This window comes from Patagioenas fasciata, chromosome 1 (assembly GCF_037038585.1).
Source record: "Patagioenas fasciata isolate bPatFas1 chromosome 1, bPatFas1.hap1, whole genome shotgun sequence".
Classification (NCBI taxonomy): domain Eukaryota; kingdom Metazoa; phylum Chordata; class Aves; order Columbiformes; family Columbidae; genus Patagioenas; species Patagioenas fasciata.
In genome coordinates, this window is record NC_092520.1 from 120,728,977 (window position 1) to 120,753,655 (window position 24,679).

Consider the following 24,679-nt stretch of genomic DNA (forward strand, 5'->3'; position numbering starts at 1 on the left):
GTAGTGGTCACCTGACTCTGTGACTGGTTACTGTGCAAGTACCAGTAACACAAATATTGCCTTAAGGAACAGCTCCAATTACAGAACTATAAACCTGAAATGATTCTACACCCCAAAAAATTTCAGACTTGAGAAAAAAAAATATATGACATCAGGGAATAAGAAAAGGTGCCATAAGTACCAGTAGTTCTCACTCAATAGTTCCAGTCTAAAAACTTACCAGCTTGTACATTTACTGTAGTACTAACCCTGCAATTCATTTTCTTTAAGATTATTACTACAGTACATTGTACATGAACCTGTCTTGATCCTAGCTGATAAAAAAGATGCATATCACCTGTTTTTAACTTTCGAAGGCATCATTTTAGGCAATGAGATGGAACAAAATGTGTTACTGTCACATTCATTACTCTTTTTTTATCACAGTGTGAGCACATTGAACCAATCCCAAATAAAGAGAGAAAAGGAACAGATGCTCAGTCCTGATTTTGAGTTTTTACACATGGCTTTAAGTGAAGAGTAAAGCTAAGTGGAATTTGTGCTGCTGCATTCAAGGTAGAAGCTATCCGGGAGGTCTGCACAAGTGTGAATTCTCTTCTAAATGAAATCACAGTCATACCCAGAACTTCTTGCATTGACTCAGGCCAATAGATATTATAGTATCAGTACAGCAGCAACAGAAGTACCTTCATACACGTAGATATACAAAACAGAACACTGTTTCTGGTTCTTTTGAGATATTAACCTTGGCGGAAAACTAAGTGCTGTTTTTAAGTAAGTGTCATTTTTCTGCACATGATGAGATGTGGAGAAGCATTTGCTACTAGTGTATTTGAAATCATGCTTCTCTTTCTGATGTTATTGTTTGCTGTGAAGATTATCAAGCCAGACAGATACTTAAGGAGTAAGCAAAAAGAGGTCTTTCTAACATGAATTCACAACTTCTGAAGAGAGAAGACAGAAAAGATAGAACAAAAAGACAATATTGCATTTTATAAATGAAATGTTTTACTTGAGTTTCCCAGGAGACATCAGCAGCTCTTTAAAGTATCAGTTATAAAGTCCTGGTACAGTGAGTACTGTAGACAAGTTTTTGTTCTCTGAGGCCATTCCGCTGCCGTTATTTTTCAATCACTAATTTCTTTTTTAATTCTTATCTAGATGACCCTCGGGGCAAACATCAAAAAAAAATCCAAAGCAAAACCCAGAATTACCTTAATCTGTATGCTGTAGATGGGCTGCGGACCCTCTGTATTGCAAAAAGAGTAAGTAAATGCAGACTCTTAGTTTGCTTTTAAGGAGAGTCTTGACAAAGATTACTGAAGGCATTTATTAATTTATTGTTCTTGATTCGTAACTTCTTTTTCATTTTATTCAGTAAAGTATGAATGCCTCTGCATCACATTGACTGTGCCCTCACATACTCTTTTTAATAGGTTCTCAGCCAGGAAGAGTATGCCTGTTGGTTAAAAAGTCATTTAGAAGCAGAATCCTCTATTGAAAATCGTGAAGAACTTCTGTTTCAGTCAGCACTGCGGATAGAGAAGAATCTGCATCTGCTAGGTAACGAAATGAGAGGTGGACATGAAATTAAAATGTGTTAAAAATTCTGAAGGCTTGGCTATGAAATCCATTCTTTTCCTTAAGTGGTTTCTGACAGTACAGAAATTGGCTTCTTTTGGACTTTGTCATGGCTGTCATGTGCAGCACCACAAAGGAATGGAATATAAATAACATAACAGACATAACCTGTTTTCCTTGCTCATGCCATCATTTTATCACTAGTGAAATGACTGGAGCAACGCCAGGGATGAATTTGACACAATATCATAAATGGGAACGCCTGCTCTAAACAGGAGGAGGACTTGGCCCAAACCGTCTGCAGAGTTTTCTTAGCTTAGTGTCACCTCAGCATGGCAGAGACCTCTGTGACTCCAGGGGCACCAGAGACAATCAGAAAGCAAAGCTCATAAATGGCATTTATGAGAGGCATATACATGAGGTTCAGCACATGGACTCAGGGCCTGTGTGTTCTGTGGAAGGGGAATGCAGTACTTTGAAATGACGCAGTTAAAATCAGTGTATGCAAAATGTATTTCAAGAACTAAGTCATACTCTTCCTCTGCTGACTTGAGATGTTGAAAGCACTGAGATTCTAAAATGTATATGTATTCACTACTGCTCCAAGCATCCAGCTGCTTTCTCTGGCAAAGAATTTGGCACGGCCATAACACTGTTGGAGATAACAGCCTTCACTAATTGCCAACTTGCCTGTCTCTGGGAGACGAGATCCACCTCACTCAACTTCTGATGTGTCTGCTACAGATCTCTAAGGCTCCTCATGTAACCAATGGAGAGACAAAAAGAGAAAGTGCAGTTCATTTGGTCTGTCTTAGATACCCGCTTTAGCATTAGATGAATCATGCCCTTGGAGTGTCTGGTTTTCTACTGCAAAAGAATTTGCAAGTGTATTGAAAAGGGGGAAATTGAACAGAAGCTGCCAAATTCTTGTATACCATGATTAAGTTATAAAAAATGTACCCATCATTAACCAATTGACATGAGATAAATGCTTTCTGACCACCTGTAAAACGAGGGGTTATTTTTCAAGTTTTAGATCCTTCTTTGTGACAAGAGGGAGAGAGGAGATTAAGTAATGTTTAGAAGCACCGTGCTTAGCTTATCTTTAACTAATAATTAACAGGTGTATTGTAAGTAAGAAACTAAACAATTATAGCTAACATCAATTATTTCTTAGTATAGATGTATGTCAAAATTTTCAAAAATTGCAACGCATATGTAATAATTATGTGAATATAAGCAACACAAGAGCATCCAGTCTTTGGAGCACTTATGAAGGATGATCCCCAGTGTTCCCCAGCACTGATAAAATAAAGAATGCTGCTTAACAGTATAATTGACCCTGCTGTTAAGTTTATTTCTTCGTTTCACTCCTCTGACTTAAAGGGGAGCATGAAGTGACTAATTCGGACCACATTATTAATCAGGAGGATCCCACCATGGTTGTGCCTGTTGGCTCTGACTGTACTGGAGTGGGGGGAGGAAAAGTGAAATTGAACTGCTAGACAAATAATTGAGCTCTAACCATCAGTAAACCTCTCATTTAGTCCTTCCCCAAGAACTTCATACTGTGGTTTATATCTTGCAATGATCAGTTGTGATTAAGTTGTGGGAATAAAAAAACGAGTCTGGAAAAGGAATAACTTTTGCTTTGTACACTGTTTGGATAATAATAGCTTTCCTGACACTGTCCTAAGAATGTGTTTTCCACCTATATGACTGGTGCTCAAACTTCAGGTGGACTTGTATTGCTAAAATATTTTTTATTTAAAATTCCATTTAAATTCTATTTAAATATTGAATTTAATATTCTGTTGCTACAATTTTTTTTTCAAGGAACAACCATAGGGAAAACAAATAGCTAAGAAAAGTTTACTTTGTTTTTCCTGTTGTTTCAGCTAACTTGGATGTCTGACACCTCCCCATTCTCCAGTAGTGAGGGCTTACCTTTCCTCACATTGAAGCCTCTCTGAAACTGATGTATTTAGTGGTGATGCTGAAGTTGGTCCTGAGTGGCTTTTGCTACCATATTTGAAAACCTTGTCCCTGTAAATTGATTTATGAAAGCTAAGAAGGAGACTCAGTGTCTCATAAACAGGTAGAAAGATACATTGGAAGTGTGAAAAAGCCACATTTTACTTTCACATCATGGCCAACAGATTTATGATTTGTTCCCTGCTGCATCTCATTTGGCAACCAGTGTCTTTCTGCAAGAGCAAAGAGCAGCAACAAGGCAGGAAAAGGTTTAGGTTGATGTCTGCAGCCTGATGTGCTGTTGCCAAGCTGCAGTTCTGCTGTCATTCCCCTTCGAAAGGGAGAAATGCCTCATGACCCAGCCTCTTCTAGTTGGGGAAAGGCAGTTAAGATCCTTAAGAACTGAAAACGATCTCATAGAAGTAACAATATCTTCTCTAGCAACATGCAGAAGAAATGGTGAAGATACAGAGCAGAGAGACAATAAGCAAAGATACATCAACCTCGTGAACCTCTGAGACTGGAAGTGGCATCAGATGGCTTCTGAAGTCTTGAATTCTGGATTTGTTGTTGACTGTTGCTGCAGATGTTAACCCCAGCTACTTTCCCTTCCTCTTTCCCAATACCCCAAAACTGCTGCCCAAATCTTGAAACCATTGATATTATAGTTCAGGTCTTTCCCAATAAAAATACTGTTGTTTTTTTAAAAAAATCCAAACTTACCATTTGAGGCGAACCCTAAGTATTCAATTAATGTGGAATATTTTGCTTTCTCTATGTGCTTAGGTGCAACTGGCATTGAAGACCGTTTACAGGATGGTGTTCCAGAAACCATTGCAAACTTGCGCAAAGCTGGGTTGCAGATTTGGGTTCTTACTGGAGACAAGCAAGAAACAGCTGTTAATATCGCATATGCCTGCAAGCTACTAGATCACGACGAAGAAATCATCACTTTGAATGCTGAATCACCAGTAAGCAGATCCAATACACAAGTTTACTTGTGAACTAGCTTTGCTTTATTTTCAACTTGTACAATTAAAAGTTTGATGGCTTTTTTTTTCCTTTCCCTCTGTTTTTTTTTCTTCTTTTCCTGCTACATCCGTAACTTTCAGGTAGGACATGTCTTTGAATACTTTTCAGTGAATCATACTTCTAAGTCATAGTGTCATGTGTCATAAACTTACTGAAGACATGTAACTGTGTGTAGTGGGCTCAAGCATGAATAAAAATATGCCATAGAGGCATAAATGCCCTTCCTTGGGATGCATTCTCAAAACATCCTTAGTTTTGCTTATTGGCACTAATGGGTCTCAAAAAGCAACCTGTTATTAAACATGTTGAAGAAAAAAAACCAATTTATTACCTATTGAGAATTTGTGCTTTATTTTACACCACTGAAACATAGTATTTAGATAACTCAGTCATTCATGTTTTCTCAGGTGGCATTTTCTCTGGAGATAGAAGCAATACTCAAATTGCAATGTTAACTCTGAGAGTCAGAAAACCACATCTACAGTATAATGCCTTGCTTCCTAACAGACCTTTTCTAATTCTTCTGAATTACTGCTCTTTCCTGTGCTCAACTTGTTGCAAGCAGACAGTCACAGAGAGTTTACTGATATGGTCTAACATACAAGGAACCAGACTGATTGATAGTGCTATAGTCCTTTAACGGGGTGATAAAATTGGACTCCAGATCAGCAGAGGAGAGGTAGGCCAGCAGTATCCAACTCCAATTTCTTTCGAAAAGGAAGAAAAGATAACAACATTTTCCATTCTTGAGTGTATCAACTGAACTGGTAAACTGATTTTCCATGATCTTTCTTTTTTGTCATACCTTGCTGTAAGACCAATAGCATTTCATTTTAAATGTTCATATATTCTTAATAACATCTTTTAGTTGAGTATGGCTGTGAGAGAGAATTCAGCTTAAATAGCCTTTAATTGGCCTTTAACAATGCATAACTATTTGATCTGAATCATAGGCGTATACGTAGTGTTCATCACCATACTTAACTTGGTACTGATACCGATTATATCATCTCCCAGCACTGTTCTTCTGAGAAGGAGCTAAAATAAATTAGTTTAGCATACAATACTGCATGTTAAACAGGAATTAGTTTTTAAGCTTTTCGAGTCCTCATTGCTGTCATATCTCTGCTTGAATTGTGTTTAGAGAGAATAGAAAAGAAGATTATTAGAAATTAAAACTTCAACTGTGCAGCAAATATAACGCATTCCTTATATTCCTTATGCCGAAATATACAGCAAACACAAATGTTTGAATACATGTTCTTTTCTCTCAAGCATATTTATTTTGAATTTTTTTTTTTCAGGAGACATGTGCTGTCTTGCTGGAACAGTGTCTGCAATGCGTAGAGTCTAAATTTTCAAACAACACAATAGACGAAGCTACTGGAAACATGACTGTTGGGTTCACTCCTCTCTATCCACCCTCTTCCTCTGTGCTTTCCAGCTTGGGCCTAGTGATTGATGGAAGGACTTTAGCCTATGCCCTGGAACCTACACTAGAAGATAAATTTCTCGCACTAGCCAAGCGATGCCGTTCAGTACTGTGTTGTCGCTCTACCCCACTCCAAAAGAGCATGGTAGTGAAACTAGTCAGAGACAAACTCAAAGCAATGACCTTGGCAATAGGTAAATATCCCAGCTTCAACTAGCCTGCCTTGGTGTGTATACTGTGCCTTAAGAATTTTGATTTCTTGACTTGCAATAGGACTCTTCCAGCTGTGTCACAACTCAAATAGCCTTCCAATTCTGTCTGAAAATGTGTCAGACTACTCGAACATATCTACTCTAAGATATTTATTCAAAACTGGGATAGAACTCTGGAGTCGTATTTGGTATTTCTTTCTACAGAAGTTAGGCAATAGGGACCCAGGTATGCTGTGAGGTTTTGGCATGTCCAAACACATCTATGAAGGATTGGGTTAGCTGATGCTGTGCAGAATGCCATTTTGCAATCACTGTATTACACAGAACAGAGTTGTGCTCAGTGTTGTTTCATCCAATCATGTTTCATCTCAAAGTTCTGCATTTTTCATCAGAAGTTGTCCACACAGCATAGGATGTGAGTTGGCATTGTCAGTATAGAGAATGGATTTATGACTGGCATCATGCCAGCTCTTACACTTCTTCGCTGTTAATTGCTCGGTTGGCAAAGGGAAGATTTTGTCAGTCATCCTGTCTTAAATCTGGCAGGATCTTCCCTGTTTCCATGATTTTTGCCTGAGAAAAGTCAGCCAGATCTTCTTTTTCTGTCTCAAGTCCAGGCTTGGGTTGCATTAGAAGATATGATTGCAACATATGTTGTTGCAAACACACCAGATTTCATCTACCTGTCTTGGCTAATCATAGCAGGAACACGTGGGTTGGACTTAACCATGAGAAACCCTAAGTACATATAATAATTGCCAGACTCCTGTAACATGCACATCACCAAATGTGTGCTGATTATAATACTCCTCATGTTCACTATATCTAGCTCAAATATGCCTCCCTCATACTGAATTTATATCTTTGGCTGACTGTGGACATATTCATTTGCATATGTTGTCAAAATCGTCTGGCTGGTTAAGGTGAATTGTCAAGAATGCTTAAAAACACTAGTGAAGGCTGGGCAGCTTGTGTTTTCATTCTTTCTGAGCATTTTGAGCCTGCAAGTTGAACTCAAGCTCTTGCTCTGGATTAAAAGCCCTGCAGTACACATCCTCCCTTTTAACCCACATGAGCTAACGGGGGGCGGTGTTGCACAGTCACAGAGACATCAGCTGTGTCAGGTGAGCAGATGCCCCTCGTACATGTGCCAACAGCAGGGAAGCTGGAGAGAGACGTGAGTGTACACCTCAGCCACTGAAGTTTAAAACCAACTGTCTTGTCAACAGCCAATACTATTTCATTTTCCATTAGCACACTGGCAGTAAATTTAAGAGGTTAAAAAGTAGATACACATCACATTCTGGTATCCTTTGTATGGCACCTGTCATTTGTGGTGTCATGACTCAAAGCAGAGCAAGGGATGGCGACAGTGCAACCATTGCAGTTAAATCTGCCTGTGATGGGTATGTTAAAGATATTAGACTGGTCAACTCAAATCAAGAATTCATCTAGTTTTTAACTTTATTGTGTTTTTTACTGTATAGACATTCTCATTGGCTTTAGGCCTCCTTGCACATTTCATTCTTAGTCAGACTGATTGCAAGCAGACAGTTAATCGGGAAGTAGAAGTATTGGGGAGCTGATAATCACTCTCTGTTGTTTTAGTAATTGTGCACTTCAGGCCAGATACTTGAATTTTAGATCTTACTAAAAAAGAGAGGGATTTATTTTATTTTTACCATACTTTTCCATTATTAAAAAAAAAAAAGTTTACAAAGATCAGAATGTCTTGACAGCTTTGCCAGGCTTCGAACCTTATATTCCAAAGACAGATCCTTTCCCACCCCACATCTCCCTTATTTACTCAGCCAACACTCAGTAACAACTGGTTTTCTTTTGCTTTGCTGCTGCTAACTGTTCCTGGTCTGCTAGTGACAACAAAACTGTATCTTGTCGTCTTTAGGTGATGGTGCCAATGACGTCAGCATGATCCAAGTCGCAGATGTTGGCGTGGGGATCTCTGGTCAAGAAGGCATGCAGGTAATGCTGGTTCACTGAAAACAGCTCCCATGGAAGGGTGAAATAGGCAATTCTCATATGTTAGGTTGACTAAACTGCCTTTGGATAGCCAGCACAAATAAAGGAGAAGCAGCAAGTTGTGCTCAGGAGCACCAGTTGCACATTTTAAGGATGCTTTCAGCTTCGGTTTGAGCTTGTGTTTGTTCTCAGGTCTGTGGTGAGTTTAAACATGCTGCCTTCTCAGAAAATTAGCCAATTCAGACAGCGGAACAGTGAAGAGAAAATTGCAGCCCTTTGCAGAACTACTGCTCCCTACACACTATTCCAAGTCTTGTTTTTCTCCCCATTTTCTGCCTCAGGGAACAGCACGATAAGGGGACTTGCCCTGTAGTCTTCTGGATGTGTTCAGCCTGCGATTAGTGTGTTTACCGCTGCATAAGAGGCGCTTCTCCCATCCCCAGAGGAGAGGATGTATATCTATGGGATGTATTACCTACCATATTACCTACTCCCTCCACTGCCTCTACTCCTAGTGCAGTTCAGTTGCCTTGTTAGCGCTGAACATGACAGTAAGACACAGCGAATGAGGAAAATACCTCATATCCACAATCTGCCTTGTATTTGGGCTGGATGCAGGCTGATTGCATGAGAAGGCAGAGCAGCTGAGTATGACAAAAAGCTCTTGAGAGAAGATGGGAAGTGTTTCCATCCTGAAGACCTGAGCAGATGAGCATGCTCCTTAACTTAGTTACTGGTGGGCGATTCTCTAACCCACATTGCATTTTTTGCAACACTGCCTGGATGTTTTCCTCGAAAGGAAGAAAAACCTCCTTCACGCAGTGTACAAGTTGGCTATAGAATTTTATTCCATGAGATTTCTGTCATTTAATCGGGCCAGCACACAAATTTGTGAAACAAAAATTTAACCGAGCTATGAACTTGGATGTCAACTTTGTGCATTTTCTGACACGCAGATCACCAGAAGCTAGGACAGTTCTCTGGAGGAAAGTCAGTAGATGTTTTCCTTATTTATTCATTTACACTTCCAAGGGCATCCTCTCTTGGCCATCGTTGGAGGCTGGATACTAGGGAAGATGGTCTTCAACCTGACCCAGCAGAGCTATTACCCTTGTTTTCTTTCTTGTAATCATCCAGTAGGTTCAGTCAAAGTAATCTCCAGGGTAAAAGGGATGTCCATCAGTGCTCTTCAAAGAGACAGATTTTAGGCCTGCAATCCATTAAAACTGCTTTTCCAAACATGTTAGCAGCAATAAATTAGACTGGAAAGATGCTACCACAAAAAATATTGAGCTATTCATTGTGCTTATGGCATCCCAGACATACACTATGAGTCTGACTTTGATGACCAGAGAGGGCAGGAGAAAAGGGAGTCTTGGATTAAGCTGATACTGAGTGTATTTATTGTTCCACAGCCTTCATCAGGCTCCGAGAGCTTTGGATAACTTCTGCAGTATCACTCTGCAGGCAGTTCAGACTCCAGAGACTCCAGAGCAGACTGGTTTTGTGGGCTCCTCTCCAAGCCCATCAGCTCAATAAAGTCTGCCCCAAACTCCTTGAGTCTTATCATCTCTTATGAACTTATCAGCTTCTATGATCTATTTATTAATTCAGATCACTTTCTTTCTAATGCAGACATATAGTGCTCGTAGCATTTTTTTACTCCTCTCCCCATTATTCCACTTCCAGTTGAGCTCATACACTTAGAACAACCAGCCCTCAAATGCCCTGGCTCTTGCAGTGTACTTAAATCTGAAACCTATTTGCTCATTAACCCATTAAACTACCTGTTTGTTGGGGTTTCTTTTAAAATTAAAGTTCAACAGAGTGGAAAGTGTTTATAGATCCCTTCCTTTACTGCAAGGTCCTAAGGAACCATGTAGGCCTCTTTACTATAAACAACTGTCAAAATCTTACACATTCAGGTATTCAGAAGGCGTTGAACATTTAGATGTCTGAAAAAGCAATACTCTCTGATTTATTTTCTTACTTCTTTCCCCATTCTATGGAAGCATGTGGAGTGTGAATCACTTTTTCCTGTGAAAAAGCTGGAAGAAAAAATAAAAATGTGAAAATCAAGGGGATATTTCGAGATGAAATAAACATGCAAATGTAATTGGATAACACTATCTTCTCCACTGTGTTCCTCACTGTAATCAAAATGGAATAAAAAAGAAAAAAACGTCGACATCTCTCACAATGTGTTGTGAAGTACTATGTCAGAAGCGCAAATGAAAGGAAGCTAGCAGTTTCGTTTTAACGTTGAAATAGGCTGAGATGGGGTGGAGGACGAGGAAGCAGACATACCACGGCTCTGTTCTCTTCAAACTGCAAGACAGCTGTATATCTCCATGACAAATCAGAGTGTTCTGTGCAGAGAGGTTATAACAAGTATGTCTCAGTACCTGAGAAATCCCAGGATGTGTCAACATATTAAAAAATGTCCCAGTACTTATGTACATCTGCTGCTAAAATTACAATGCGTTAGTACACCTTCTCTTGCATAGTGGTTTAGAGTTTATTTTAATAGCTTCTACGAGCACTTACTTGGGAAAACTGAGCCCTTTTGATGATTTACCAAGAAAGGAAATTAGGAAAAATTAAAAAGAAAGATGTCTTTCTTTTAAAAATAGAGCCAAAATATACCCTGCAGAGTGTGAGGAAGACTTTGCTCCTTTGGAGATTTTCACCTTTCCTCATGTTTTTGCTGAACTGTGAGAAAAAAGGTGATACCAAAATAGAAAATGAAATGTAAAATAATATTAAACGAAATCTTAATGTGATCCTAGTGATATGGAAGATCATGAAACAACTGTGATAACACCATCATTTACAAGAAGGACTCATCTAGATGTCCTAAATCTTAGTCAGAAGTAGAGAGAAACTGGGTGATTCATTTTGTCAATGTGATTTGGCAGTCTGTGAAGTCCCAAAAGAGTCTCATCTAGTGTGGTATTTTCTCATAGACAGTTTTAGAGAAGTGCAATTTCAAAAATCCCTTACAATACCGATAGGACAGCTGAGTAAACTATATAAGCCAGGATTGCAAATGTTAATTAAAACTAATATTTTTATTGTTTTGTCTTCTAAAGTCCAGTAATTATGACGCAACCACTTAATCGTCCTTTTATTATTTTATTCTCTGGAAATCCATTTTGCCCTGTAAGTACTCTGTAGTTTTTACAGAGAAAGATGTTAGAGCTACCAAGATGTTCACAGGTGGACCCTGGGCCTTCATCCTCGTGCAACTGCAGTCGTCACCTCTCGCTTTTTGCTGCTGCTTGTCACCATCTAGAACACAGACTATAATAATCTCCCCTGGGCAAAGACTGAGTTACCTTGCATGTTCTGCCAAGCCACCAGGTTTTCTCATGGATATTCCCAAAAACATGCAGCAATAGCTGCATTTCAGATGCGCTGTAATGGATTTCATTCTTTATCAGTATGATTTCCACGGACTGTATGAGTTGAGAAGATTATTCGATTCACTGTTGGTGTTGAAAATGAATAATGATTCCAACTTTCCTTTCATTAAAGGCAGTGATGGCAAGCGACTTTGCAATCCCAAGGTTCCGACATTTGGAGAAACTCTTACTTGTTCATGGCCACTGGTGTTATTCCCGACTCGCCAACATGGTGCTGTATTTCTTCTACAAAAATGCAGTAAGTGTTCAACTTGGCAGCTTTATGGTACCGCATGTTTCCAGGGTTTATTTTGTGCTAAGTGAGCATTAGGTCAGCCTTCAAATGATTTATAAATAAGCTGCAAAGAAATTTGCAGAGTTGAAAGACAACTGGCTGCCATTTGCAGAAATACAGGACCCACTCCATAACAGCTACACTGTGCTGCTGAATGTGCAAATTAGGTAACAGAAATAACAAGCACTGCTTAAGAAAAGTTTCTTTATAGAGCAGTTTTGCCGACTTTAGCTGGCTAGACACAGGATTCTTTAATGCCAAAGCCATCCAGTGTTGGTCCAAAGTAGCAGTTGAGTGTGTTTTCTCTCCCTGACCCTATCTCTTTGTTACTTATGATTCACTGTACATATTCCCCAGTGACCTGAGACAATTTTAGTCCTCTCTGTGCCTCAGATGGGAAGGTGTTTTTTCTTGATTTCTCTTAGTTCCAACTAACTAAAAAGAGTTCATTAGAAAGGAAGCACACTCTAGTAAAGAACAGACTACGGGTCTGCGTTTTCTGCCTGATGTATGAAACAGGCGTTAGTCCAGTACTGAGCACTGAGCCAGTAGCACCTCAGTTCCTTGGCACTAACAAAGGCCCTTTGCATTGACCTTGGAGTACAAAGATGATTGATTGAAAACTGCCTAACAAGATAACCAAGAATTCCAGCTGTGCAGGAGTCACTGGCAGGCACACGGATCTGCTCACTGCCAACACCTGCGAATCACCTTGGGAGCAAGGGAAATGAAGAACTAGAAAAAATAAGAGAGCCAGAGCTCTCTGCCCTCTGCTCCAGGGGGCAATGTGTGAACTGCGAGCAGGAGACTGAATTTTATCCTCAATATCAGAAAAAAGTAGCTCTCAATTTTGTTAAAGTTGCTTTCCAAATGTAATCTAATAGTCATTTTTTTTTTATGTGGCAACTTTTTAACACACATTCCTCTTGACCTGGCTAATCCCTGTCCCATTTCACTCTAGAGGTAGGTATTTTATGAAGAGATCATTTGCTCAAAATTTTGAACATCGTAGGAATACCTGAGAGAGCTAAAGAATTAATAAATCATCTTTGTGTTAACACAGATGTATTCACATACTTTCTGTGGTCTGATCAGAAACTTCATGCAAGCACCCTCGCAGACACAAGAGAAAGAAGGGATTTGGACAGTCTGAATTGCTGCCTGAGGCTGAAATAGCAAGCTGATTTAAATAACGCTGCCCCGAGTGAAGAGCCACCTTTTGAAGCACAACAGTGAAATACATGCTGGTGTTCAAATGCCTGAGTTTTAAGGCTCAATCCTGAATGATGCTGAACATCTGTACTCTCATCCCAGTGCTGTATGGTTTCCACAATACACTTTGGCTTGACAGTATCAAATCTGAACTTCTAAGAAGTGTATGCAGAGCCATCATACATTGAAATAAAACAAACAAAAAGTGGTATTACACATAAGGCATTCCAGCAATCATCAGCCAGAGATGTTGTTGATACATCTACATTTTTGTTCAGCTCTTGTAAAATCTTCCATTTCCTTTGGTACAACTCCCCTTGATTAAGAGTATTATTTCGCTTGCCATTTTTAGTAAGACATTTTCAGAAGCTGCTGCCTCAAGGCTAGAATATAGCTGAAGAATATCTCTTTGTGTTGGCCCTGCTTTGGCAGCCTTGAGAGCTTTCTGAGCAATACTTGTTGCTACTGACTCTCAAAACGTGGGGTGGTACCCAGCATATAGACCATGAATATGTCTGATACAGCGCCTGCCCTCACGGAAAGAATATTCAAAAGTGATCCTTTTGCAAGGAGACTGTTCTGGATGAGTCTCCTCAGAGAGTCAAGATAGCTACACCACAGATGTTCTGCAAGTTTTCTCTTTCCTCAAGTGCTTTTTTCCCCATTTCTTCATATTATGAGATTTCCCATTCTCCACTAGAACCTAACTCAAAGTTTAAACTCCAAATTGCTGTAAAAGACATTTGGAAACTCAGATGACTTATCCAAGAAGATGTTTGTCTTGGTGGAGATAATAATAAAACACAAGTAAAATATGTACTAAAACATAGCATGACTGGAAATATCTGCACTTGATGGAAAGGGTTTTTATGTAAATAAAATTCTACCTGCACAAGCATGCACTCCTTCTTCCCCTTAATACATTATCTCTGCAAGACAGCACTGGGGATTTTTTTATATATATTTCATTCACTGAGAAATTCTGTCTGGGGCAACATTCATAAAACAGTCTCATCTGGGATGAAAAAAGGAAACCTTTTTTATTTAAACTCTAATTCAATTCTCTCAATTTCTTTTGACTTTTTCAGGGGGGTGATACACAGAAGTGTAAGGGAGCATTGTAATTGAAATTAAATAAAACACTCGTTTAATTAAAGAAAAAAATAAGGGGAAAAAAATCTGATTTAATCTTGACTACTGAAATGTCATTTATTTGTACAGCTTGCTTTGACAGCACTGCTGACACCCATACTAGAGGTGGTAGGAGAATTTTCAGCTGTCTGTATTTTTATGAGAATAGTTAAGACAACTTAGCTAGACCTTACAATTTCACCTCCCTTGCTGCTGCTAGTCACATGTTGGTTTTGCTAAAAACTTCTGCAGTTCATAGAATGATAGAATTGCAGAATAGCTGGTGTTGGAAGGGACCTTCAAAGATCATCCAGTCCAACCCCCTGCAGTGAGCAGGGACATCTTCAACTAGATCAGGTTGCTCAGAGCCCCATCCAGCCTGGCCTGGAATGTCTCCAGGGATGGGGCATCCACCACCCCTCTGGGAAACCTGGGCCAGTGTTTCACCACCCTCAGTGTAAAACATTTCTTCCTCATGTCCAGCCTGAATCTTCCTCCTTCAGTTTAAAACCATCACCCCTTGTCCTATTGCCACAGGCCCTGCTAAAAAGTCTGTCCCCATCTTTCTTATAGGCCCCTTTTAAGTACTGAAAGACCACAATAAGGTCTCCCCAGAGCCTTCTCTTCTCCAGGCTGAACAACCCTATTGTGAGTTACCTATTGTTGACCAACTGAGCCTCTCAAAACTTCTCAAGCTGGCAGAGGATATTATTATGTAAATGCTTATTCTCATGATAGTAATGTAGGTGCTGTGAGATCAGTACTCATACACCTAGATGTCAGTGGTGGTTGGGACAGATTTTTATGGTTAAAGTGCACCTTATAGTTTCACTTAAACTGAAAAGTAATTTTGTATGAAGTAATGTCTGACTCATGAGATCTAAGGTTCCAGCAGCACAAAGACTTGCAAGTGTGCCAAGTGTTTGTAGCTTAGCCGAGTGGTCCGAGCATCAGGACAGCAAGTCAAAGACAAAGTGTCCTTAGAAGAGTTGCTCGAATGTCTAGTGTTCATAGACATTCCTTGCAGAACTGGAGTCAAAATGGTTTCAGAACACAATGGGATGATAACTCTGCTTATCTTGTCATATTTACAGCATTGCTCATTCTGTTTCAGATGTTTGTGGCCCTTCTTTTCTGGTACCAGTTCTACTGTGGGTTCTCTGGTTCGTCGATGATTGATCAATGGTATCTCATCTTCTTTAATTTGCTGTTCTCTTCTCTGCCACAACTGATTACTGGTGTGCTGGATAAGGATGTGCCAGCTGAAATGTTAATTGCTGTACCTCAGCTTTATAGAAGCGGCCAGAATATGGAGGTAAAAACTTCTTACGTTTTGAAATTATTTTCCTAGACATCTTTAGTTCCAATGAAAAAATCAATCCTGTTCCCAAAGGGTGGATGACTGATAAAAACACTCTAAGAAGTCAAGTCACTATTATTATTTTGTAATATTTCTCACCTGAGTCAAAGTATCTAAATGCAAAAAGTACATTTAAAACAAACAAACAAACAAAACCAGCTATATTTTGAAATATGTAACAGGAGAGAGGGCTGGATGCTTTTAAGTCAGCCAAACCTGAACACCTGCCTCATGGTCCAGGCTTGCAAATAACTACAAAAATAAAACAGGTTATACCTTGTAGAGTAGTGTGGAATTTCACAGAATAACCTCACAGCACTTACGCAAAACTTCAGACCCCAGCCCTTTACAAACAGTCAGAGGGAAAGGTGGCTTTAGGAGTCAGCATGGAGGTCGATAGACATAGACTCTGAGGGAGTTTGTCACCAGCAGATGACACACTCGGCTGACTTGTCTGTTGAAAACACCTTGTCCCCCATCTGCTTGAATTGTACAATGAAAACAGAAGGAATTGCAGGCAAGATTCAAGCCAAACCATTTCTGGTAATTACAGCTACAGTGTACTGTGGGAAAATCTCTCTGCTTGGCAAAACTGTCCACATTGAGACACTGCTTCCAAGGCAAAAACCTTTCTTAACAGGATCTGACATTGTGCCCTGTGAGAGGAGACAGTGAGTGTCTTTTGCCTTGAACTGTACCCCTGCATTTGGTACCCTACACATCCAGTGTCATTGCTACACACTGTGCTGGAAAGATGCAAGAGGAATTTTAGCGTAACTTATTTTTAGTGCATTAGTCCAATTTCTCTTTTTTTCACCCAGCTGTTTTTTTTCCCTTTTCTACATTTCTTCTGTTCCAGTGCATTGCACTTTAAAGATCTGGAACACTAATACCTTCCTTTCTTGCACACTTTTAAGGTAATAGAAATCTCGTAATGGCTTAAGCATGTTGGGAAGTTGAGTCTGCCTGGCTTCAGCTGGCAAACTGAAAAGTCTCCCAGGGTCGCAGTACAATTATTTCTCACAGGCAAGCCTAGAGACCATTCTAAGTTTGTTTGAAATCTAGTGAGCATTTTCTCTAAGTAGTTATCTAAAAAGGGATTTTTAAAACTTGCCAAAAATCCTGCTTCAGGTAAAATCTCTTTCAAAACTATATCACCGATTCAAAGCCTGTAATACAGAATAATTTAGGTTGGAAGGGACCTCTGGAGGCCATCTGATGCAGTCCCATGCTCAAAACTGCTTCAAAGCTAGACAAGGGTGCTCAGGTCTTTATCTAGTCCAGTTTTGAATGTTTCCAAGAATAGAGATTCTGCAGTCCCTCTGAGCAACCTGTTCCAATGCTTAACCACATGTTCTAAGCATCTTTCAATTCCCATTTTTGGGCTGCAGTTATTATTCTCTATAGAGGTAAAGAGCCCTGATGAGCCCAGTGGTTGCAGATGTAGCCCATATCCCCAAATTAAATAAGTATTTTGTCATTTACAAACTATTTTCCTTAGATCCAAGTCTTTTATATGACTATCCATACCCCTGCAACTGTATATGTCTCTAAACAAAAATGTTAGTTTAATGTTGTTTCTTAATGAGCATTTTTGTGCCCAGACACACAGATGTGAGTGGATATATTTTTATTTACATTTTTATAACATAGCATACCTTGCTGCCTTACTTGCTAAAGATCATTGTTGCGGATCTGCTTTTCTATCTGTGTGTGCACTTCCTGTTTTCTCTCTTGTGTATAAATACTCGGTGCTTGTATGTACATGATGTGCTTACAGCTCAGAGAGCTCCTCCTGAAATCAGTGGTCTAACTGTAGTGCATGAAGTTGGGCACCTTCATAAATGTTTGCTGGCTCAAGTGTCAGATTCAAATTGCGCCCTTTGCCAGGGGAGAAAAAAAGAAAAAATGAAAGGCAGTGTTGCCCCAGAACAGAGTGATTTGCAGGTGGACTCTTCATACTTCACCTCCAAGAGTATCTGACTGATTGGGAAAGTTGGGAAGCTGTTTGCACAAGCCCTTAAAAGTGCCCATTGGAATATCCCCCTCAAAATACCTATCCTAGCAAATAGCATTTTGATTAGGCTCTGATTTTTGTGATTTTTTTGCCACAGGAGTACCAACCACACATGTTTTGGATGAACATGATCGATGCTCTGTATCAAAGCCTCGTTTGCTTCTTCATCCCCTATTTTGTAAGTGTTTTGTATTCTATTTCAAGCATTGTGAGGAGAACTGGCAACACCACTTGGGCTAAATTCTGTCTCCTTCTTTACAGACTTACTATGATTCGGAGGTGGATATCTTCTCCTGGGGAACTCCCATCACCACAATAGCTCTTTTCACCATCATACTGCATTTGGCTATTGAAACCAAAACTTGGGTAAGGTATCCACAGCCTACATAGAAACTCGTTGGCATATACCAAACTCTTTTCTTAGTGTCATTCTTCAAAAACAGATGGTTGTTTCATTCCCTCCGTGCATTCTATTTTTAACAAGCTTTTTAAGCAAACATGAAAAAGGTTTTAAACTGTGATCTGTGGACAGTTTTGGAGTGTTGTGCCTATAATAAGGATTTTTGAAAATACAAGGCTCTAAACTAGGTGCTGTGCATGGATTAGTCTCCAGAAATTAAGAATTATTAATTGAGAATCACAGCATATTTCTCAGGATATAAAGAATCATTATTCTTTTGTTGGCTTTTTGTTCTAGACTTTTCTCCACTGGTCATCTTGCATCTTCAGTATCATTTTGTTTTTCTTTGTGGCTCTGGTTTACAATGCTTCCTGCCCAGCATGCCATCCTCCATCCAATCCCTACTGGACCATGGAAAGGCTGATGGGTGACCCTATGTTCTATTTCACTTGCATTATATCACCAGTCGTTGCATTGCTGCCCAGGTATTGTATCGTCTCTCATACCTTTTCCATATATGAAAGCATTTTATGCATATGATTGGACGAGCAAGAAACATTTCCTTTTCCACTTCACAGTATGTTTGGGATTGGAAGGGACCTCGAAAGATCATCTAGTCCAATCCCCCATCCCCAATCCCCACTTCCATCCTTTCTTTTTGCTTCACCAGGCAAGTCAATTTTTTTCAGCAGCTGTTCATATGAAGTCAGTTTGTCTCACCTTTTCTGTGCTCCTGACCACAGGAACAGACCACAGCTCCTGGCCATAGACCACAGGAATGGGATAATTGCAGACTGTTGGTCAAACCTCCTGGCCATGCAGAGATTTGCTACCTTGTGAGGTTTTCCATGATGCTTCCAGATTCAGCCCATCCTCTCATAACATTCACAGTACAGAAATTCTGATAGTGTGTTGTGGACTTACTTACTTACCTACTGGTGGATGCAGGAGACCAATCCTTCAGACAGATCCTTGTTGCCTTTGATTCCTCATCAGGAAAGATGAAAGACTGTATGTAAACACAAGGTGGATCACTGGCTAAAGCGCAGATTTATTACAGTGCTTATTGTTAATCAAAACATTAGCACAGCATCCAGAGCTTGTCATCTGCAAGCTTTCCTGTGTCAAACGTAAGAAAGGCACATAAAACTTGCTTATTTGTATGTGTTGTACTTTTTTCTTGGATATTTTCTCTTAATAATATCTTGAGTACTTCCTTCTTTCAGTTCTTTTCACGTCCACATTCTCCTCTTGCAGATTTCTGTACAGAACCCTTCAGGGAACACTATTCCCAACTCAGCTTCAGCTTGGACGCCAGTTGAGTAAACTATCCCCAGAGATTCGCAGCAATCTTCTGACCAAGTTGAACGTAAAGGAAACAGCGCGTCAGGCACAACCCTTTGCAGACAGCTTCTCACCAAGCCTTAGCTCAAACGCTAGTGATTGTTGCAAGACTTCTAACCAAAGCACGCCTTTGCCAACATCTCCTCAAATACGTGAGTCACTTTTCCAAGAGCACACAAAGGCAGAGCATAGAACAGATCAGCCTGTGGCTGCCTCTCCCCAGGGTGCTGTGTTGCCTGGGGAGGACAAGCTCCCCTCATCAACAAGTAGCCTGGAAAGGTCCCTGGGATTTCATGACGTTCAACACGGCACTCCAGAGACGGAACGGCTGCCTGTGGGAGCAACGTTCCCGTGGAGCTCAGCAGTCGACGAAGCGGACTTCAGTTTGTTGCAGTGGATCACATCAACTCCGCTGTTCAGCCACCTCGGGACTGCGTTACAGGTGTCGTCAAGCAGTTTACAAAACGAAACGCAGGACAGTATGTGTGTGCTTGGCCCTTCGTTGCAGGTGGACTTCAAAGGCTTAAAAGAACAGAGCTCGAATAACCTGCAGGACAAAATGAAAGGGACCCAAGCTGATCATTCTAAAAGTGACAATTTTGAGACCACCTTTTTATGACATGTGCCTTAAATATATTTATATATTTTCTATTTGCACACATCTATAGTGAGATTGCTCTATTTGTTTCCAAGGATGAAACATAGAATCAGAGGTACAGAATGATTATTTAAGAATGTTTAAATACAGTATATTGAAATAAGAGCTTTAAATATAAAAAGAAACACTTGAAAATTCCATTTATAGTTTTATTTTTTCATCTCATTTTGTAAGGAAATGCCGTCTCTTTATTTTTCAGATGCTTCTCTTTTATTCTGACACATACTGTACAAGCAAAGGACCTGTCTACCATATTCAAATGGATTAGATTCAGCCGCAAATATTGGTTTCATTATAGACCATTCAGTAATCAAGGAGGAAAAACCATGATAATAAATAGGCACTGTATTCCATCCATCATCTGCTTGCCAGGGTGTTTTGTCACTGGAGCAAACCACTAGGCGAAACTATCGAATTATTATACACCTCTCTGTAAATGTTAACAGTATCTTACCACCGCATTAATAATACTGGTATTTTATAAGTGACACCATATTTTGATATTGCAGCCATAGCATTTTATGTGTCATGATAAAACAATAAATAAATGACCATCCATGTTGCAAAGTGACTTCCCAGTCTGGCATTAATAGTAACTCAGCCCTTCCCTTGGAGCAGCGAGCATTTGGCCTGTCATGGCCTTACATCAAGCTGTTCAACTTCTGAAGAAAAGCTGCTGCTTGTTGGTGAGGAATGATTTGGTGGCAAAGAGCTGGCGCATTGAGCCTGCTGTAGAGTTTGTCCTGGGAGGCTCTGTGATCCTCTTTGCTGGAGCACCACCACGAGCAGGCTGGTTTTGCTGAAGAAATCAGTCCTGCTTGCTAGTGAGGGGGTAGAGGACCAGCAGGGTGGAGTTTTGTCAGGCACCTTCGCTGTTGTTTCAGCCAGGTTAAATCAGGGGGTGTTGGACTAGCTGACTTTTGAAGATCCCTTCCAACCGAAGGTATTCTATGATTCCATTAAGTCCCTGGTGATCAGGAAAGGACATGACTAGCTGCGGGGTGCAGGGCTATGCAGAGACGCTTGAGCCTGGTCTAAGACAGCGTAGCTCCAGTCCCAGAAGCAGGGACCTGCACTGCTTTTGGAGTTCATGCCTGAGCCGACCCTACATGGTCATACACCACAGACTCCCACTGGGACGGGGCTGTGTGGCTGCGCTATGTCAGCCTGACTGATCCCAGCAGGGTTTAGCCTTGGAAGGCTGCTCGGTTCTTTCATATCTAGTCACCATGACCAGGTGTGAACCAGCTGCTGGACTTCTTCATTTCCTTTGTCACACGTTCTCAGATGGCCTTTGCCTTCCTTACCATCAGTCACGTAAGGCCAGGACTTGTTTGTCTTGGGGGCTGCACCAGGCAACCTGGTTCCTGCATGGGTTGGCTGAACGCCTTAAGACACAGTGCATGCCATGTGTCACTTAATCCACATGGGATCTTTCATGTCTAAGATTTATATACTGGCTTCTTCCCCAAAGGCGGAATTGGTAACACGAAACTGTAAAATGCCAATGAAAGGAAGAGATGAAAGCAATCTAAATAAGAGCTGTCAGCCTGTAAATACATTACCCTCATGAAACATGACACATCTACATGTAGCTAAACTTCATTTTGGGATTGACTAGACACAGGGCAAAGGCACTAAGGGACTCAATCTTTCAGTCTCCTGTGAACAACTTTAAGCACATGATTGATTAAAAAAAATGTTCCTGAAGCACAACTTCTTCCTCTTACCCTTTAATTAAAGGGGAACACGGATTTGTGTGTGTAGATTTTAGTGAAGGAAAGCAAATCGATTGACTCATTTGTTACTGGCTGGAAACATCTTGATGCTTCTCTGCTTTATATTACTTACAATAGAAATGAGTCCAAAGCCCTCAGAGCCCTTGTTTCTCTGCAAAGGGAGCCTGCGGGACTCAGCTCAGGTGGAGAAACCTCCTTTGCAAGCTCCTCTCGTTGAGTGAGACACTTCCTATTTTAGACATATCTCTGTGCTCTACCAGCCTCCTCAGTCTTGATAGCAGCTCTTTTGGGATGACTTTGCAGGTAATTTTTTGCAAGATTAGCAGACTGTATTTGACACAAACTGTGTTGTGATTGCCACTGTAACTCACCTGTGTGGAGCTGCAATGTCTTTTAATGTCAGAGGGGAAATTGAGCGACACTTTGAAATCTGTAAATGTTGCCATCTGATTAGAAATTTTCTTCTACTTGTAAAACAGGACCTCACAGAAGGACACAATATCAGACACCAGGCAAGCAGAGTCCACAGGTTTGCACGACATTAAATTCAGTCTAAGAGTGTCGTGGGGTCATAGCAGGAGCTTGCCATGGATGTCACCCATGTGTGTCCTCCATCAGTTACTGCTGCAGCCCCAGCAGGCAGGTGAGGGTCTCTTGAGCTTCTTGACTCCACAGCATGTTTGGTGTCCCACAGGCCTTCACAGGACTTACCTGGTGCTGGCAACGGAAAGGGCTGGAACATCACTGGGCTTTGGCACAGAGCTGTATTTGACGATACTCTCTTCAAAAAAACCCTGAAGTCCCCACTAGATGTGCCTTTGTGATGCAAGATTTGGTTTAGTTGTTGTGCTTCCAGTGTTTCAAATACTATTTTTGTAGGTAAGGGCTAAAAAGGAACCCTTGGGACTGAGAGATGCTCATGCACTGCCAGACAGTTGTGTCAAGTTGCCACTGTGAGTGTGAAAGTAGCACATCTGTGTCATATATTTAGGGAAACTGTAGATCTAGATCTTCAGCTGCTACAACCGTTGTAAGTCCTTCAGTTTCTGCAAGCTGACTTAACGCCAGCTGGGAATCAGGCCTCAATAACTGCGGTATTTTGTTGGAAAAAAAAAAATCCTTAGAGATATATTTTGAAATGCATGAAATGTAAATGCTCCCTTCGTACTAAAAGATAAAATATCTTATTATGGCGGCTATCCTGTAAACATGTGCGAGTTTAATCTTAAACAAACCAAATAATCCCACTGGTGTTAATGAAACAATGACCTCAGCAGGATTGCTTGTGTCCTTACAGAGAGACAGGAAAATGTGCCACACTGGGACCTCCATGTGCCAAAACTGCACAGCGAGATACCAGGGGCACAGAACCTGGTCAGGAGGATGTCAGCAAGCAAGATGTCTCCATTGTCTTTTGGGAGAGAAATTGTAAAACCACAGTTGTGGGGGGGGGGGGGGAAATTATTTCACATTTGGAAAGAAAATATTATGCCAAGTAATTCATTTCAAATCAGAAGTTCTCTCTTCAGCTGCCAGAAGACAAACACATCAAAGCACATTACTTGTTGGGCTTTAGGGCTTGTCAACATTTTGAAGCTGCTATTAATATTTGAAGCATTTAAGCTAAACAAATACTAACGGCTTTTTGAAGCTGTATACATTGATTTTAATAAAGTAGAAATAAACTTCTACAGTTATTCCTGTCGGTGCAGTTGAGCAGTTGTCATATCAGGCAAAACAAAGTTTGGTTTTTTTCATGAGGCCAATGCTCAAAAAACATGCAACCATTTATTAAAAGATTTCACTAGGCCATTAAAACAATGCTTAGTTTTAACCTATTACCAATAACAGCCCTGATGTACATTCTTTCAAATATTTACACTCAATTCTGCAAGCACTTCTACATCTGTTCAACATTGCCGGCTGAAGCAATCCGGCTGAAATTAATGACTGGGAGGAAAAGAGTTGTGAATTAAGCATCACAGCATTCCATATTTCTTACTCTTATTTATGTGAACTAACTTCTAGGTGATTTATCCATTTCATAAATTCCTCTTGGATATGTAAAGTTCTTTCAGAAAGAACTAGAACTCTTCTATCAGGTTAGCACTCTAATCTCAGAAATGTTTATGTCCCACATATGCCAGTGCACTAGAACTGGGCATATAAATGTCAAAACAGGAACAAAACAACACTTTGGTATTTTTTTTCCAAAATATTCCAGCTATGCATCACTGCTCTGGGCACCCAGACAGTCACACACCTGTTTGCCATCCTACTGCATTGGCTGTGGAACCACAACCCTACGCCCGGATGGCCATCGAACAATTGTGGCAGATGCACTTTCCCCTCTTTCCCCCCCGCTACCCCAAAAGCACCAGAAACTTCTAGACCAAGAGACCACTGTGGTCATGTACGCAACCCTTGATCAACAGAGAGGGCCTTTGACCAGTGAAATGCCTTGGTTGAGAGAAGTTTCTGGACCACTACCATGAATGACCACAGCTCAGATTAAACTAGGGTATAAATGGAGTTCACCAGAGCCCCCCCATTGCGTTGGTGTTCCTTGGAGCTGCATGTCTGCGGTAGAACACTCACCTCCTTAAACTGGCCATCTAAGGAATGTGCCTCGAGGACTGAGACACCTTGCCTAATTGGTAAGCGATCTGGGTACCCTTGAGAGTCCTCATTTTGTGAGAGTGGGCAGATGCACATTTCCGAATCATCCCTAGAGTTTTGGGATCTGATCCCTCAAGCTTGAATTAGATGTGTAATAATTGAACTCCTAATCAGTATCCAAACGTGCATTTTATAATGTTGTCAGAGTGCTGAATAGTTTTGGATAAACCCTATTTCCAGTTGGTTCTCCAACAAACAGTTCTGGTTAGACTAAAACCTGGAGCTTATC

The 24,679-nt window shown here is 40.5% G+C and overlaps 1 protein-coding gene across 1 annotated transcript in view; it reads left to right on the forward strand.

Annotated features, from left to right (window-relative positions):
- ATP10A (ATPase phospholipid transporting 10A (putative)) overlaps positions 1–20,599 on the forward strand; it is a 112,842-nt gene extending 92,243 nt beyond the window's left edge. Inside the window, exons 11-21 of the mRNA XM_065854375.2 lie at positions 1,162–1,265; positions 1,437–1,563; positions 4,342–4,526; positions 5,892–6,213; positions 8,138–8,214; positions 11,749–11,874; positions 15,368–15,568; positions 17,728–17,808; positions 17,892–17,996; positions 18,328–18,515; positions 19,288–20,599. Coding sequence (XP_065710447.2) covers positions 1,162–1,265; positions 1,437–1,563; positions 4,342–4,526; positions 5,892–6,213; positions 8,138–8,214; positions 11,749–11,874; positions 15,368–15,568; positions 17,728–17,808; positions 17,892–17,996; positions 18,328–18,515; positions 19,288–19,993 — 2,222 coding nt within the window. The 3' untranslated portion in view covers positions 19,994–20,599. The remainder of the gene's footprint in view (positions 1–1,161; positions 1,266–1,436; positions 1,564–4,341; positions 4,527–5,891; positions 6,214–8,137; positions 8,215–11,748; positions 11,875–15,367; positions 15,569–17,727; positions 17,809–17,891; positions 17,997–18,327; positions 18,516–19,287) is intronic.
- Positions 20,600–24,679: the final 4,080 nt, after the last annotated feature.